General features: G+C 33.8%; 1 protein-coding gene across 3 annotated transcripts in view; it reads right to left on the bottom strand.

Moving 5' to 3' along the window:
* Positions 1-14,360, bottom strand: part of LOC100370096 (uncharacterized) — a 39,054-nt gene that overhangs the window by 17,143 nt on the left and 7,551 nt on the right. For all 3 annotated transcript variants that reach the window (XM_085490644.1, XM_006813577.3, XM_085490646.1), the window contains 5 exons: positions 14,169-14,266; positions 6,121-6,321; positions 1,336-1,490; positions 496-621; positions 10-237 (listed from right to left, as the gene is read on the bottom strand). In XM_085490644.1, the coding sequence (XP_085346770.1) occupies positions 10-237; positions 496-621; positions 1,336-1,490; positions 6,121-6,321; positions 14,169-14,266 (808 nt within the window). The remainder of the gene's footprint in view (positions 1-9; positions 238-495; positions 622-1,335; positions 1,491-6,120; positions 6,322-14,168; positions 14,267-14,360) is intronic.

Here is a 14,360-nt window from a genome sequence, read left to right as displayed (position 1 = left end):
GACGATTACCTGCAACCTTTTCTTCGATAGTTTTCTTCCTTTTGTTTCATTCAAGGCAAACTGTGCACTTTCCACCTTATCAAAATATGCCAAAGCTAGTTCACTTTTCCTGTCAATATCGCAGTGCGTCACAGCGCCGTATCGACTAAAGAATCTACCCAGTGTACTTTCTGTTACAGTTGCCGCTATGCCTTCAATCCAAAGACAATTGTTTGCCATACTCTTTCCAAACCCAAGCTGAAATTAGAAAACACTGTAGCTATTACACATTTCCACAACGTTGAAAGATACTGGAGAAATAAATGTTACACCAATTGATGATAACTTTTTTTTTAACCAACAAGAAAGAAATTTACGACAGAGACGAAGGCAGACATTTTGCCTTTTACTATATCTTTGATGCAGACATAAACCCTTGAGTCATCGAAAAAATAATATTTCTCCCGAAACAGTTTATGCTGCAATAAAATCAGAATAACAGCGCATCCTTCTAACCTTAAATCTATTCTTGCCGATCGGTTCACCGTCCATCTTCTTCAGAGACTTGACGACACTCTTAATATTTGCGAACTGCATAAATGCATACGCTGGAACACCACCCTGCTTCTTGATGTCAATATCCTGCAGGAGATGATAAAAATCAAATTAGCATTTTCAAACCTGGAAAGGAAATTACACTTCTAGGATATTTTCTGAAAACTAAGCCGTGTTTATCACAGCGTGAGATGACAAAGGTCATTCTGTCAGTTTCAGATAAAAGACAATGCGTTATTTTGTTGGGCTGTCAGTGCGTATATAAAGTATTTTAAGCAATATATTTGTGTTTTGTAACAGATGCTCTGACAGAGGCAACAATGGACATTATTGATTTTACAGTAGATTGCATTGAACAGCAGATGCTAAATGATACCATTATTCATTCCACATAAACTACACATACAACCTTCAGATCATATTAGTTTTGCAATGATGAATCGAGAAAAGGTCACAAATCATGCAGCAGTGAATATTTCACATAGTTCATACAGCAGGAGCAAACAAGCTTCGTACGGCTAACTTGCAACTTCCCTGAGATAGTTAGTCTTCGCAAATAAGATTCGCACAGATAATTTATAACTTCCTTTGTATAATCACGCAATGTTGCAATATGAAAACAGACAATAACATAGTCACAGTATGTACCTAGAAAAAAATTAATTTGTGCCCGCTGTAAGACAGGGATTAAAAGTGAGCACAGCGAACATCCAAAATAACACAAATATCCCAGCAACATCAAGACTGCTACAATAAAATTAAATATTTTCTCCTACTACATAACATTTCAGTGCAACTTACCACAATTTCACCAAAAGCTTTAAATTTTTCTCTTAAGTCGCTGTACGTTGTATTTTTCTCCAGGTTTCCAATAAATAATGTCCTAGATGCTTTGGAATGGTATTCACTGATTGGTTCTTCATGTAATCGCAGATCGCCATCTACCTCCGTATCAACTATAAGAAGAAAAGAAGGTTCTAGTAATTCATTTTCATAAATAGATTTCCTTAGATATTCACATATACCGGTAAACTAAAAATGACTCTAAAAACACTGTAATTTATGTGGTGAGCGCATGCGCTACTACCACAATTGACCAAATATGGTATTTTTTTGTTGCCAATTTTTGTATTAGATATATCAGATCATTGGCAGCACAAACTAAAATTTAATAGAAAGATTTTTCCTGTTTGGATTCATTTCAAAGATTCAATATTAAAAATTTATATTTTCTGATAATATACACTAATAAAACAATAATTAAACTCATTAGATTATTTCCAAACGTAATATTAACACAGAAATAAAATTGACTCAACCCTTAGAATGTTCTAATTTTTTCCGCCAAATTTTAGTAAACATTTTACACATTATTTAAAAATTGTTTTGTTAATTTTGCACAGAGTAAACATAATTTTTTACTGTCAACAAGTCTTGATTAAAATTTTTGAACTTTTATGGAAAAAAATATGTGGGATATTTTGTAAAAGGTTGCAAGAGTTGAAAACGATATCTGAAATTTGGAACTACACGTCTTTAAATTATCAGATAGTGAAAACGACCTCTGAACTGGCAATATGGTGATGTCTGTAGTCTTTACACAATTTTTTTTGTTTTTCAACGTGAGGCCAAGCTTTTCAAGGTCTGGAAATCTGATTTTTGGAATTCCAGTACATTTTAGGAAGCATAGGAACCCAGCTTTTTCGTTGTGTGTACTAAGAACATGACTTGTCTACATAGTAGATGTTGAATATTACCATTTGAAAGACATCTGGCAAAGCCTTCTCCAGAACTACATTGACTTTCACCATATTGAATAGGTAAAGGTCAGCCTCAGTGTGGTCTTAATACAGTACAAAAGAATCAATACTGTACTAGTAAATCACTTTATTTTGACTTATTTTCACAATTTTAGCTTGAGTGATGAATCAGTGAAAATATCTTTTTTTCCCAATATTTTACATTCAACTCAAAAAACAGTGTAAACCTCATACCAAAATGTCTTTTAAGCAAAAATTGATTCCAACTAAAATGAAGTATTTTACAGTAATTGGACAGCTGTAGTTTCTCACTGAACATAGGTGTTCACACAGAAACACGTACAGGTATTCTAAAACATAGTAGTAGTGGCAATGAAAGCATCTTTCAGCTGTATTGTGTCTGTCAGGTTAGAAAAAAACACAAAGATCTAATTTCAACTGAATAAAAGAACCAACAGAACTGTCAAATTTGAATATCAATGCTGTCTCAAGTTAAAAGAAAATCAAGAGGTCTTTTTGAGATAGAAATGGTATTGAAACAGAATTATAGAAGACTACTGCGACCCATAACCTCGGCATACTTCAATACTCCCCTTAGAGGCCCCTACTGTACTAGAATAACCTTGAGACGAAAATCATAATCTGACATTTGACATCACACTCAGTTTTTATCATAGACTACCCCCCCCCTCGTACATACAAATTTATTACCCTTTTTAACATAACATTAGATTCTAGAAAGTTCTTCTGAATCACTGATTACAATAGTTTGTTGATTTTTACTACCAATACATTTAAAGTGATACCAATTGCATACTAAATTTAAATGTCATTTGGTACACAGTGCACAGTACAAGGGGGGGGGGGGGTTCATAGAAATATAATAATGTCGGAAGGACGTTTTTTTGAATAGAAAACGAGACAGATTGACAGTTACTCGATATTTTTAGATTAGATTTGAAATGTCATTGGCATTGGTGTTGTCATTGTAACTCTAGGGTAATGAAAATTGCACAAGACACAAGTGATGATCAGTTTTGAGAAAGAACTTATGGTTAGGGTGGGAGGTAGGTTAGGTGCAAAGCTTTCAGTTTCGACTTGGTTTGGGAATTGAAAATTGTTAAAATAATAATTATTTACGAGTCAAATAGTGACATATACCATAGTCCACACCCCTGTTGTACATCGATGCCCATGAACAACATTTGTTAAGACCATTTAAGTATCAGGAAGGTTATTTTTTCTTGCAGTTTATCTTATTCCATACAATGCGTTTTCAAATTAATGATAGCTGTATATACCGTACTCAACCGCGTTAGCGCCCAGGGGCCTCAACTCAGAAAATCATGATTTTTTTAGGGGTGGGCGCTTACCCGAGCACCCCCCTCGAAAAAGAGTGCAAATGAAAAATTTGATTCATCAAGTGACAGATTACGTCTTTGAGGGAAATCAAATTACGAAATTAGTTGAGTCGTCATTGATTTTCACAATGAAGAAACAGAAATGATCACAACAAATATGCACATTTTATTAAAATATTAATTACGTACCACCAGAATTTACGAAATTAAAAACATTTGAGTCTGTTGGAACACAGTCGAAGTCAAAATTGTCATATTATCTCCACTGACGAAGGTGTTGGATCGTACGCAAACTCTCGATGAAAATCACTTTCCGCCATGATGCATTTGCAGATTTCACCTGCAGCGGCGTCCTTTGACCTAATGGGTCAAAGTGGTTATTAACCAATCACAATGCTGTGTTGTACTGACGCAATTCTTCGGAAATTCTCGAAGACGTTCCGGTAACGCAATGCGGAAGTGAATTATCGATGTCGAAGTATGATCTGTTGGAATTGATTTCAGCGAATAAACGACATAGTTTTTCCAAAAAACTAGTAACTAGCCATTTTTGAGAGGTAAACTGTATATGGCATGAAATATTTACCGCATTTTACTTGTATTAACAGGTCATTGTCGAAGCGTAGTTTACGCTCGGTTACCGTGTTCTACGCATTCACAACATGTTCACAACGGTCGATATCCACGCTGTATCATATAAAAAACGATTACCAAGATTCGTTACGCAAGACCAAGTTTTAAATTAGTTGCATTTTGAAGGGGTGGGCGTTTTGCCGAATGTGACCCCAAATATAAAAATTGCGCAAAAGTGGGGGGTGGGCGCTTGCCCGGGCATGGGCGCTAACGCGGTCGAGTACGGTACATATATTTGCTCACCCTAATTTTGCTATATTACAAACAATGTTTAATTATCGACAAGCCCCCCCCCCTCCCTCTGACTGTTTTACCAGGAATTTTACCTACCTTCAGTGACTTTTTTCCTACATTCTGGTAAAAAGCAACAGAATCCCAAAGATTGTTTTCCGAGCTTACACTTTTAATACATGTTTGTTTTCTTTCCATTGTAATTTTAAATGGTTGAGTTCTCGTAAAATCTGTATCAAAAGTTGCACCACACCCATTTTTTTTTATCAATTGAGAAATAAAAACTAGATGCTATAAAAGCTGAATTCCCTCTGTTGCATTGTACAATTTAAACCGCAGCTTCTAATACAAATTTTACTGTATACATAGACTATCATTGGTATTCCCAATATTCATTGACTTCCCACCTAATTTAGATTTTTAAATTATAAAGCCACCTAAACATATTAAATTCTCATTTACACATCCCCTCCACAGAATACCAAAATCAATGGCAAGAAGGGGCAGGCGATGTGTAAATGATTTTAGGTGAAAAAACTTAGCGTAACTCAGTTCAATATTACATAGGATGGGGTCAGCATCAGTGTAAACTCAAATGTACATGCGTATCTTTTTATATGCTAGAGCTGAACCCAGTGTGCAAAGTACAAGGTACGCCATTTGTGTACAACCCCACTCAGTCATGTATTAACTGCCACCTGCCTCACTGTCTGCAAATATTGTAATTAATTATTGTTCATAGGTTATAAACTATATACATTGACTGTCAATAGAATATAAAACATACCATAAATTTAACCTTGACCTTGTTATGCAGAATATACATGTACTAATACTAATAGTACTAATAGGTTTCTTGATTAATAAATATTGATTTTACAAAAAGATATCAAAAGCAGGCTTTGTTTTATTGCTACAAACTAGATAATTAATTATAGTAATTGATTATTAAATTTGAAACATAAATTGACAACACAAATACAACTACTATTGAATCTGCATCAAGGATAAGTACCAATTTGCGGGAATAAAAAAATACTATTGGCATAACTACTTATGGAAATATTAATAAATGCCGCCCAATGTGATGTCATACATAGCTTTGACACCACTGATACATTGAATACAAGTCGGCAAGTTTGCCTTAAGGTAGAAGCCTGTTCATGAATTCAAAATTTATTTATTTTCCAATAAATTGTACTTATTGGCAGTATAAGGATATCAACATAAAAAAATGGGGGTCACCAGCTTAATTTTTACGAGAAAATGATGGTTGTATTTTAGTAGATAGTGGCCATTTTGGCAGTATTACAGTGCTTTTAACATAGGTTTGTATGGCACAGATATGCCACGTCTGAAATTGTAGGATATTGACATTTGCTGAAAAAATCTTATATTGTGAATGTCAAAAAAACTCAATTTTTCTTAACCATTGTATATAGCGATTTTAAAAAATATTAGGACAATTTTACAAAATCTGTCTCAAGCTCTGATAATGCCATTTTCGGTGTCTATCATGTTATAATATTACTACAAAAATATTACAGTACATATTTGTTCATGTTAACGATCCAACCACATCAGTGCATACGCAAACTTACCAGGACCAGTCCATATTGATACATCAATCTCTGATCCAAAGAACAATTTTCCTTTGGATTTATCAATCGCTTTATCAACATCCTCTGCTCGCTTGAAAAATATTAATCCAAATCGGTCAGCTGCAGCTCCTTGTACACGAACAGCAAGGATAGTACCGTGTTTTTTAAATTCATGAAATAAACCATCTTTGAGGCTGGTATCTGTGAGGGAAAAATTGGACTTTATTATTACATTTATATTATCCATACTACATTTATATTAAAAGCACATGTCTAATAGAATTACATTTATTGTACCATTCAAACATGACTTATGACCATGGACAAACTTCCATTATTTACCTAAGCACATATTCTATTAATAGAACAAATACAGTAGCTTTTTATTTAATGTATACGTACAAACACAAATTACTGGTAGCTTTCAAAAATTTATAATTAATAAGGGAATGCTATACAGTCAAACCTGCATACAATGACTACCCAGGGTGGTCTTAATTTTGAGGTAAGTTTATAATGAAAGAACATTTTATAATCATGTTTTCGGCTACGTAAGATTTCTTTATTTTATAATAGATTGTGATTCTGTATTATCATGTCACCTTTACTATTATTGATTGCTAAAAATCAAAACAATACCATCAAACCAAGTTTCAAAATATGATCATATTGTGTCTTCAAACTGTTTTTTTAAAATTAACAGTAAGTTTATATTCAGAGCTACAACTAAATTCAACACACAATGGACACACTTTAAAGCCTTGCGGTTTTTTATTTAAAAAAAAAGATAATAAAACCTTCAAGCTTATTGAACACTAACTAGTTGTCAGAGTATGGTTTTATAAGCACACAATTTAATTGGCAGAGAATGTCATTTTATTTTAAACTTGGCATTCAGCCATCTCATTAACATACATATTACCTGGCACTCATCCAATCTACAACCTATTGGTCATACCATTTTCTCTCACGCAATTGAATCTAAATTAGATCAACTACAGGAAAGTACTGTAACACAATTTTAAGATACAAGAAACCAATCGTGATATTTTTCAAGATGACAAGTTAGGCAAGGTGACAGTGAATTAATAAAAATTATTGAATCATAAAATCAAAATTGAAGCTTTTACAGCATAAAAACAAACATAGGAAAGGATGTATTATATCGAACAATATGGCTGCAAACATAACAATATAATCGAATAATGATGATGACAGATTGCAGCCAGCCAACTAAAATGAGTCGCGTACTATTAATAGTTACTACATAGAAGCCTGCCATTATTGAGTTGGAAGCTTCCAGAACCATTCAGTAACCAGCAGTGACGCCCTCTCAAATTACCAAATATTAATTTTTGTTTGTACTGCACAAATTTTTGTTGACTGTTATAATTTTTTTATTCATATAATCTTTAAAAAAATTACACTACTCCAACATAATCTTACATGACACAAACTTTACCAATGGTCGAAGCCAGCTTCTTTTTTCCTTCCAAAAAAAAAAAATTAACCAAGATCAGGCCACCAATGGAGAATTAAGTCCATTTGATATAAACAATATAAATATATAAAAATGAGTAAAATGTTATAACCAAATATTTACCATCATAAATTATGGTATTCAAATGAGTAACACTAACCTCTATAGCTATCCTTTACCCAACCCCATTTATTTGTTTAATAGTCTCTTATTTCACACTACTGACCTAGACAACTTGGCACCCATCCAACACCGATTTATAAATCCCTCTTTCACATTTCCCTGTGTGCTTAGACCAGTCTACTTGTACAGTGTTTACAGCCGGCTGGAACTGGTTCATTATATTATAATGTAACAGTTGTATTTGCAAGGTCGCCAGTGTTATGAATGTGAAAACAAACAAGTACTGCATCACATGCTCATTTGACAAAATATACACAAATTGACAACTATCGGGTAACCAAGAAGAAATGTTCTGTTTCTGTTTGACTGTCATTACAGTTTACTTTCCTAAAGATGGAGCTAAAAAAAGATCTTTTTTTTTCAGTGCCATGGCCTCCAAATGAACCTCAAAGGGCGGGGCGTAGGTTTTCAAATTTGAAGGCATACAATTTTGATGTAGCTAAAATTTCTCAAAATGCCTGATTTTAATTGTGAAGAAAATATTTAATTATTTTCAAAGGTGGGTATATCAACAATTGCTTCTCTTGCGAATTTTGAGCCTTGCCTTTGCTGTATTGTGCTGACGGTTTTAAAGGGTGTGGTTGCCACATAGCGCATGTTCAAATTTTGGTAACAAACAACGTAATATGCTCATATTGTGTATGTCACTATGGGTCCCATATGACCACCGTCCTTTACAGATCTACCAATGGTGAAAATACATACTGATTTTTCAATCAAAAATGAATTGGCTTCACACATCAATGTCTGGTAATATACAAAAAAACAATAGCTAACTACTAAGGATAGATTCACCCAAGAAAAACACAGCAATTTGGAGAACAGTGAACTGCATTAATTTCGAGAATTTTTGTAAATTTCACAGGACTTCAGAAAATGATAATATACTGTAGAAGGATTAATTATTCAATGGGTTTTAAATTTGCTTATTTTGCTGACTGGAAAATGCGCTAAATTAAAACCCAGTGAATATGTAAAATTTAGCATAGAACACATTATCTAAATGATAAAACCGTGACTTTAAAACCCACTGAATATGTCTGAAATGGTAAATCAGTGAAATATAAACCCAGTGAAAATTAGTCATTTTACAGTAGCAAACATTTTTAGTTGCAACAAATTTAACATTTCATAGTTAGACATGTTTCTACATGTAGACTTATTAATGCATTTATACAAGATGAGTACTGTAAAATGACTAATTTTCACGGGGTTTAAATTTCACTGATTTACCATTTCAGGCATATTCAGTGGGTTTTAAATTCACGGTTTCGTCATTTAGATAATGTGTTCTATGCTAAATTTTACATATTCACTGTGTTTTAATTTAGCGCATTTTTCCAGTCAGCGAAATAAGCTAAATTAAAACCCAGTGAATAATTACCCCCTTTACAGTATATTGCATTGAAATTCAATCCTTTCTATGACTCCTGAATAAATGCAGCTGCCAACAACCTTTACCAACCACAAGAAATTTGATTCGTTGATAGTTTTTTTTTTAACCAAGGTGCGAGAAGACAAAGTACATACTGAAAACATTTACGCGATAATTTGTATTGAAGCCCATGCTTGCAGTCTGTTATTCACTAATACATATTGCATAAACTGACATGATGTATGCCTTATCGCTTTAACAGATATTTAAGATACAGAAATTTTCATTTAAATTGAGTTATGAAGTGAAAAAGACATGAATGTTACATAACAAGAGCATAACCTTTGTGACAATTGATTGTGAATTTTCTTGACAGCCAGCATAATAAATATCAGAAATAGAAATTGCAGAAAATGCAGTGTAAGTCTTGTTAACTATGGTACACCCCCATAGATGGTCAACATCTAAGTTGACCTCTTAAATCTTGAAGTAAACAACTAGTGGACAGACCATGATAACAAATTGAGCACAAGAGGTTTTGTATTGTTATTGGATATAATTTTTAATTTCAAATCTGAAATCTAATCTCAAAATACTTCCCAAATTTTATATTTTTTAAAAAGGTCTGACTTTGATAAGACCTTTCGACATTCAAGACATTGCACAGAGCCAGAAATTATTTGTAAATGGAAGTGTTAAGTCTCTTTCATAGAACACATAAGTGGCTGTAAGTTAAAAGGCAGCCCTCCTTGCATGCAAGTTTGATTTTAACTAATGGATGTGATGTATGGGACCTGTAGTGAACATAGCATGTCACTTTGACCTCGCCCTTTGAAAAACATGAACTATGAGCTCAGGATTGTTTAATCCATGTCGTAACATTGTTGCAAAAAAACAAGCAAACTCCTCCACATACACCAGATCACCTCCAAGTCTTATGGCATCAACACCGAATTATAGCTGGTACAAATTCCAAAACAATGGCAAAATTTACAAGGTGACCATGAACATTGCCAGGATGCCCAATCTGATGCCTTGTTGAAAATCAAAATAGTCAAATATTATTTTCTTTCACACTTTTAGAAGTTTTAGCGTTACATTTATGTGTCCTCAGAAATCCAATCCTTATCTAGACTATGCATAGAGATAAATATACTAAAAAACAATGACAAACAAATGACTTATGTACATGTAACTATGTACATAACAGAAACAATAAGGTATCAGGTGTTATGGGTTGGAACTAATCAATTGTCTGAATAGTAATAAAACCTTTATTTGCACTCCGATTGAGCTTGAACAATAGAGAAACATTTGCAAACACATCAGTGGGATCATAAGGAGAACAATGGAATTACATTTGCATACACATCAGTAGGGTTAAGAGGACAAAGGGAAAAAAGACTTTCTGTGCTACGGAATACTGGAATTTATTTTTTCAGCATTAATAAAAGCCTGCTACATACATAATTAAGGGCAAATTAGCATGTGCTTACGTAAATAGACAACTTTCAGTACCTTGTAAGATCTGGTGTAATCCGAGTGAGTCATAGATCCTATTCTACAATCTAAACCAGGGTCATGTATCGCAGAGTGACCGTCTATTTACCTATATTAATATGCTTTCAGATGCAGGTCTCTAATAGAAGTATTTAGTGTGTGCTGACTGAATTAAATTATGACTTATTTTGATCCCAGATGCACCTCTACCATAAACAGAGCACACACTTCTAGCATAGTCAATACTTATGATTGAAACACAAAGCCAGGCACCACAGGCATCGTTTTACGTTTTCAGGCTTCAAGTAAAGCTTACTGAGAAAACAAATCTAGCTTGTATTGTATTACATTTATATACTCAGTTTTATCACAATAGCCCTCCATCCTCCTCCCTCCCATGCATTTCTACTAATCAAGTGCAACAATTCAATAGGGTACGCTGTTTGATCATGCTTGGGTCGATTTAGTGAAAACAGAAACAGTAACCACAGAACATTGCTCATCAAATGTGAAAAACATTAACAATAAAAGGATATTTTTAACAATACTACCATTATAAAAAAAATTGATTGCTTTTCTAGTTTTAACAAGAAATTACCTCATGAATATTTAATGATGTGCTAAATGACACAACTGAAATTAACTACTACCGCATTATTAATTCATAATTAATTAAGTTGTATTCCCACTTTGTATGATCTGCCAAACATATCTTAATGACCCTATTAAGCATCATAAGGGCATTGGCTTTTGTCCAATTTGTGAGAAATCTTATTCCAATTGGAACCTGAACTTGAATTTAGAACTCCCTGCTCGAATAAAGTATGAATGTATGCAAATGGCCAAGAGTAATTACAACAATGAAAATTATGTCAGACTTAATAATTGGACACTATGACCTATAATACAGGCTAGCTTCAGCACTCCTAAATTCAGGATTTGTTGCTGTGTCAACTGATTTTATCATTTCTCATGGTGACCACAATAGTCAATAGGAGGTGATCTACATTTAAGGTAGCGGGACTATTATTTGCATACTTGTTTTCATCTTCTAATTGTGACTAAATGACTACAAATAGACCCGGGAAAGTACATATTTTTAGAATCGCCAGACTTCAAGCTTTTCACAAGTGTATTTTGCATGCCCGTATCTGCAATCTACGACGCGTTACTCAATCAAAGGTGAAAAATTACTTTTTCTGTAAAAAGAATAATTACACATTTATGCTGGCGATAAGAAGTATTTTTTTCACTTTTCCTAGTTGTTCAATAGTCTGGTAAATTGAATGTGTCTGGTCAGTTTTATTCAAACAAGCGTTTTAAAAAATAGTGTCCTGAATTTCAATTACTGTTTTAGTCGCATTGCCCCCAACTCAAACCACAACTCGTTGGTAAATAATCGATGAAATAGTTTGTCTGGACACATTCAAGTTCCTCTCATTGTCACCTTAAAGCTGTAAAAATTTGGTGTTAATCCGACGACAATAAATATACGTTATTTTTTGTTAAAGACCTTGTATTTTGAAAAACATAAACTCCTAGAAAACGTCCATAAAGTAACAGCAAAGATTTTCAAGCTTGTTTATCGGCACAATCAATTTGTTTTCCCATCAAGGTCTGTTTTACCATGTGTAGGGACATCCAAATGTGTAAGGCTATTGGAAACCAAAAAATAAAGGAATGGGATAGCTATAATTGGATAAATTCGGCATATGAAAAGACCAAAATCAATGATTTTTTTTCAGTGGCTGTGTGACCTTATGTCTGACACATTCATATGCAAATGACTAATCTGTGAAACAAACAGGGGCGGAGACAAACCACTCAAATGTTTGGAAACACTCATTGTGTGTCAGATAGCTACTGATAACACATCCTAACATTGCTTTGTCTTGAGTTTATCTTTGAAACTTATAGGCACACAGATTAAACCTGTGTTGTTGATTTTGGAAAACACTACTGAGGCTGCCTTGCTTCCCTTCAGAAAATCTATATTTTAACCAACTTACATGACATTCTATGTTATATTGACTTTATCATATGAAAGTTTATGGTGCATTTCATCAATTAATAAATAAATGTGAAAATCGTAATTTTCAACACAAATAATACCTTAATACAGGCAGGAATGCAACTTAAAAAGAACAAAAAACAGATCATGTTACATTCGGGATTAATTACAGTGTGTTTGGATAAAAAGCTTGAAACTGCACATTGCTAGGAGGGGAGTTAGCAAACTAGAACAGTTCTTTTGTTACAATGAATGTCTGGGCAAACATCGAAGTAAACAAAAGGGGAACAAACGAACAGGGTGACTCCAATGATCATCCAGGTGTGGTGTGGTGTGAAGTATGAACAGCACTAGTAATTTATTACCACACACAAGTAGCACTAAATTCAATACTAGTAACCTACAAAAACAACTGCAGGAAGTACATGTGCAAACATGTTTCCATTTTTATTTTTGGACAAGCATCAAATTGGCTGGCTACACATTGACACAATCAAACAATGGAGTTTCCTAACAATCCTAGCAACTGTGACACAACCACCTACAATTTTAAAAAGTTCAATGCAAGCAATACAATATACAAGGTCATACTTAAATCACAACAAAGGATATTGCATTTATATAGTCAGTATAGTTTACATACAGACTGCCATGTGAGGTTTCAAAGAAAAAAACTTTGGCCACCAATATTAGCCACAGACCCACTTTTTTTATTTCTATAGTTACCATATTTGCTTTATTAGAGCCAAATCTCCAATGGAAATGCATATTAAAAAAAACACAATTATTTATTTTGACCATAGAGATACCTTTAATTTATGCAAGCATTACTAATAGAGAAAATATGGTACACCTAATTTAATTTCTTTATTAAATTCATTCAGTAATTATAGTAATTACTGTAAAAGAGAGATCACTTTGATCAAACAAAATAAAGAAAATTATCAACGTTGTAAGCGATTTAAAAAGTGAAGGCAATTCAGCAGAAAGGTAAAATTTTAAAATATTAGCTACAAAAAAACCAGGTTCTACTTTTAAAACTGGATTGACTGACAGCATTTTCACAGACCTTGAGGCAAAATTAGCTCTACAACTTTGGTAGCCATGGGAACTAGATTTTATATTTAAATGGCCATTGATAGATTGTATAGCTTGGTGTGTGTAATTCAGCTTCCAGTAGAATTGTATGCAAGTGTTTAATTGCGTCGACGGCTGCAATGCTATTGCGGTTGGTTAACATATTCAAGTCGGCTACCAAAGGGCTCTGGCTATGAAAGGAAGCTCCTTTCAATTCCAGAGACTGAAGAATTTAAGCAAAAGGCATAAAAAATGAGCCCATTTTAATTGTTTGTGACACGACGAAATTAGCCAGAATCGATGAGCGATAACATAACTACTGTCGACTTTATTCAGTTTGAGAGAGATGAAAATAAAAAGAACCTCTAGCCTGAATACCAGAGTTGTAGGACCAGTTAACTGGCTCATGATAAACAACTCACCTGTTGACCTGCTCGGCAAGTTTTTAACACACAGTGCCGTAGACCGCTTACATCCAGAATCAGTGTTTCTACTATCCCTGCTACTCCGACTACTGCCACTGTAACATATAAAATAAACATTTGCATTACCAACCCTGCAAGGAATAGAGACTACTAGAGGGTATTCGGTCTTTTGAAAAAGTGGAGGAGATT

The sequence above is a fragment of the Saccoglossus kowalevskii genome, chromosome 15 (genome assembly GCF_978046115.1).
Source record: "Saccoglossus kowalevskii chromosome 15, keSacKowa6.1, whole genome shotgun sequence".
NCBI lineage: Eukaryota > Metazoa > Hemichordata > Enteropneusta > Harrimaniidae > Saccoglossus > Saccoglossus kowalevskii.
The sequence above is the reverse complement of the archived record's forward strand: the minus strand, read 5'-3'. Positions and strand labels throughout refer to the sequence as shown.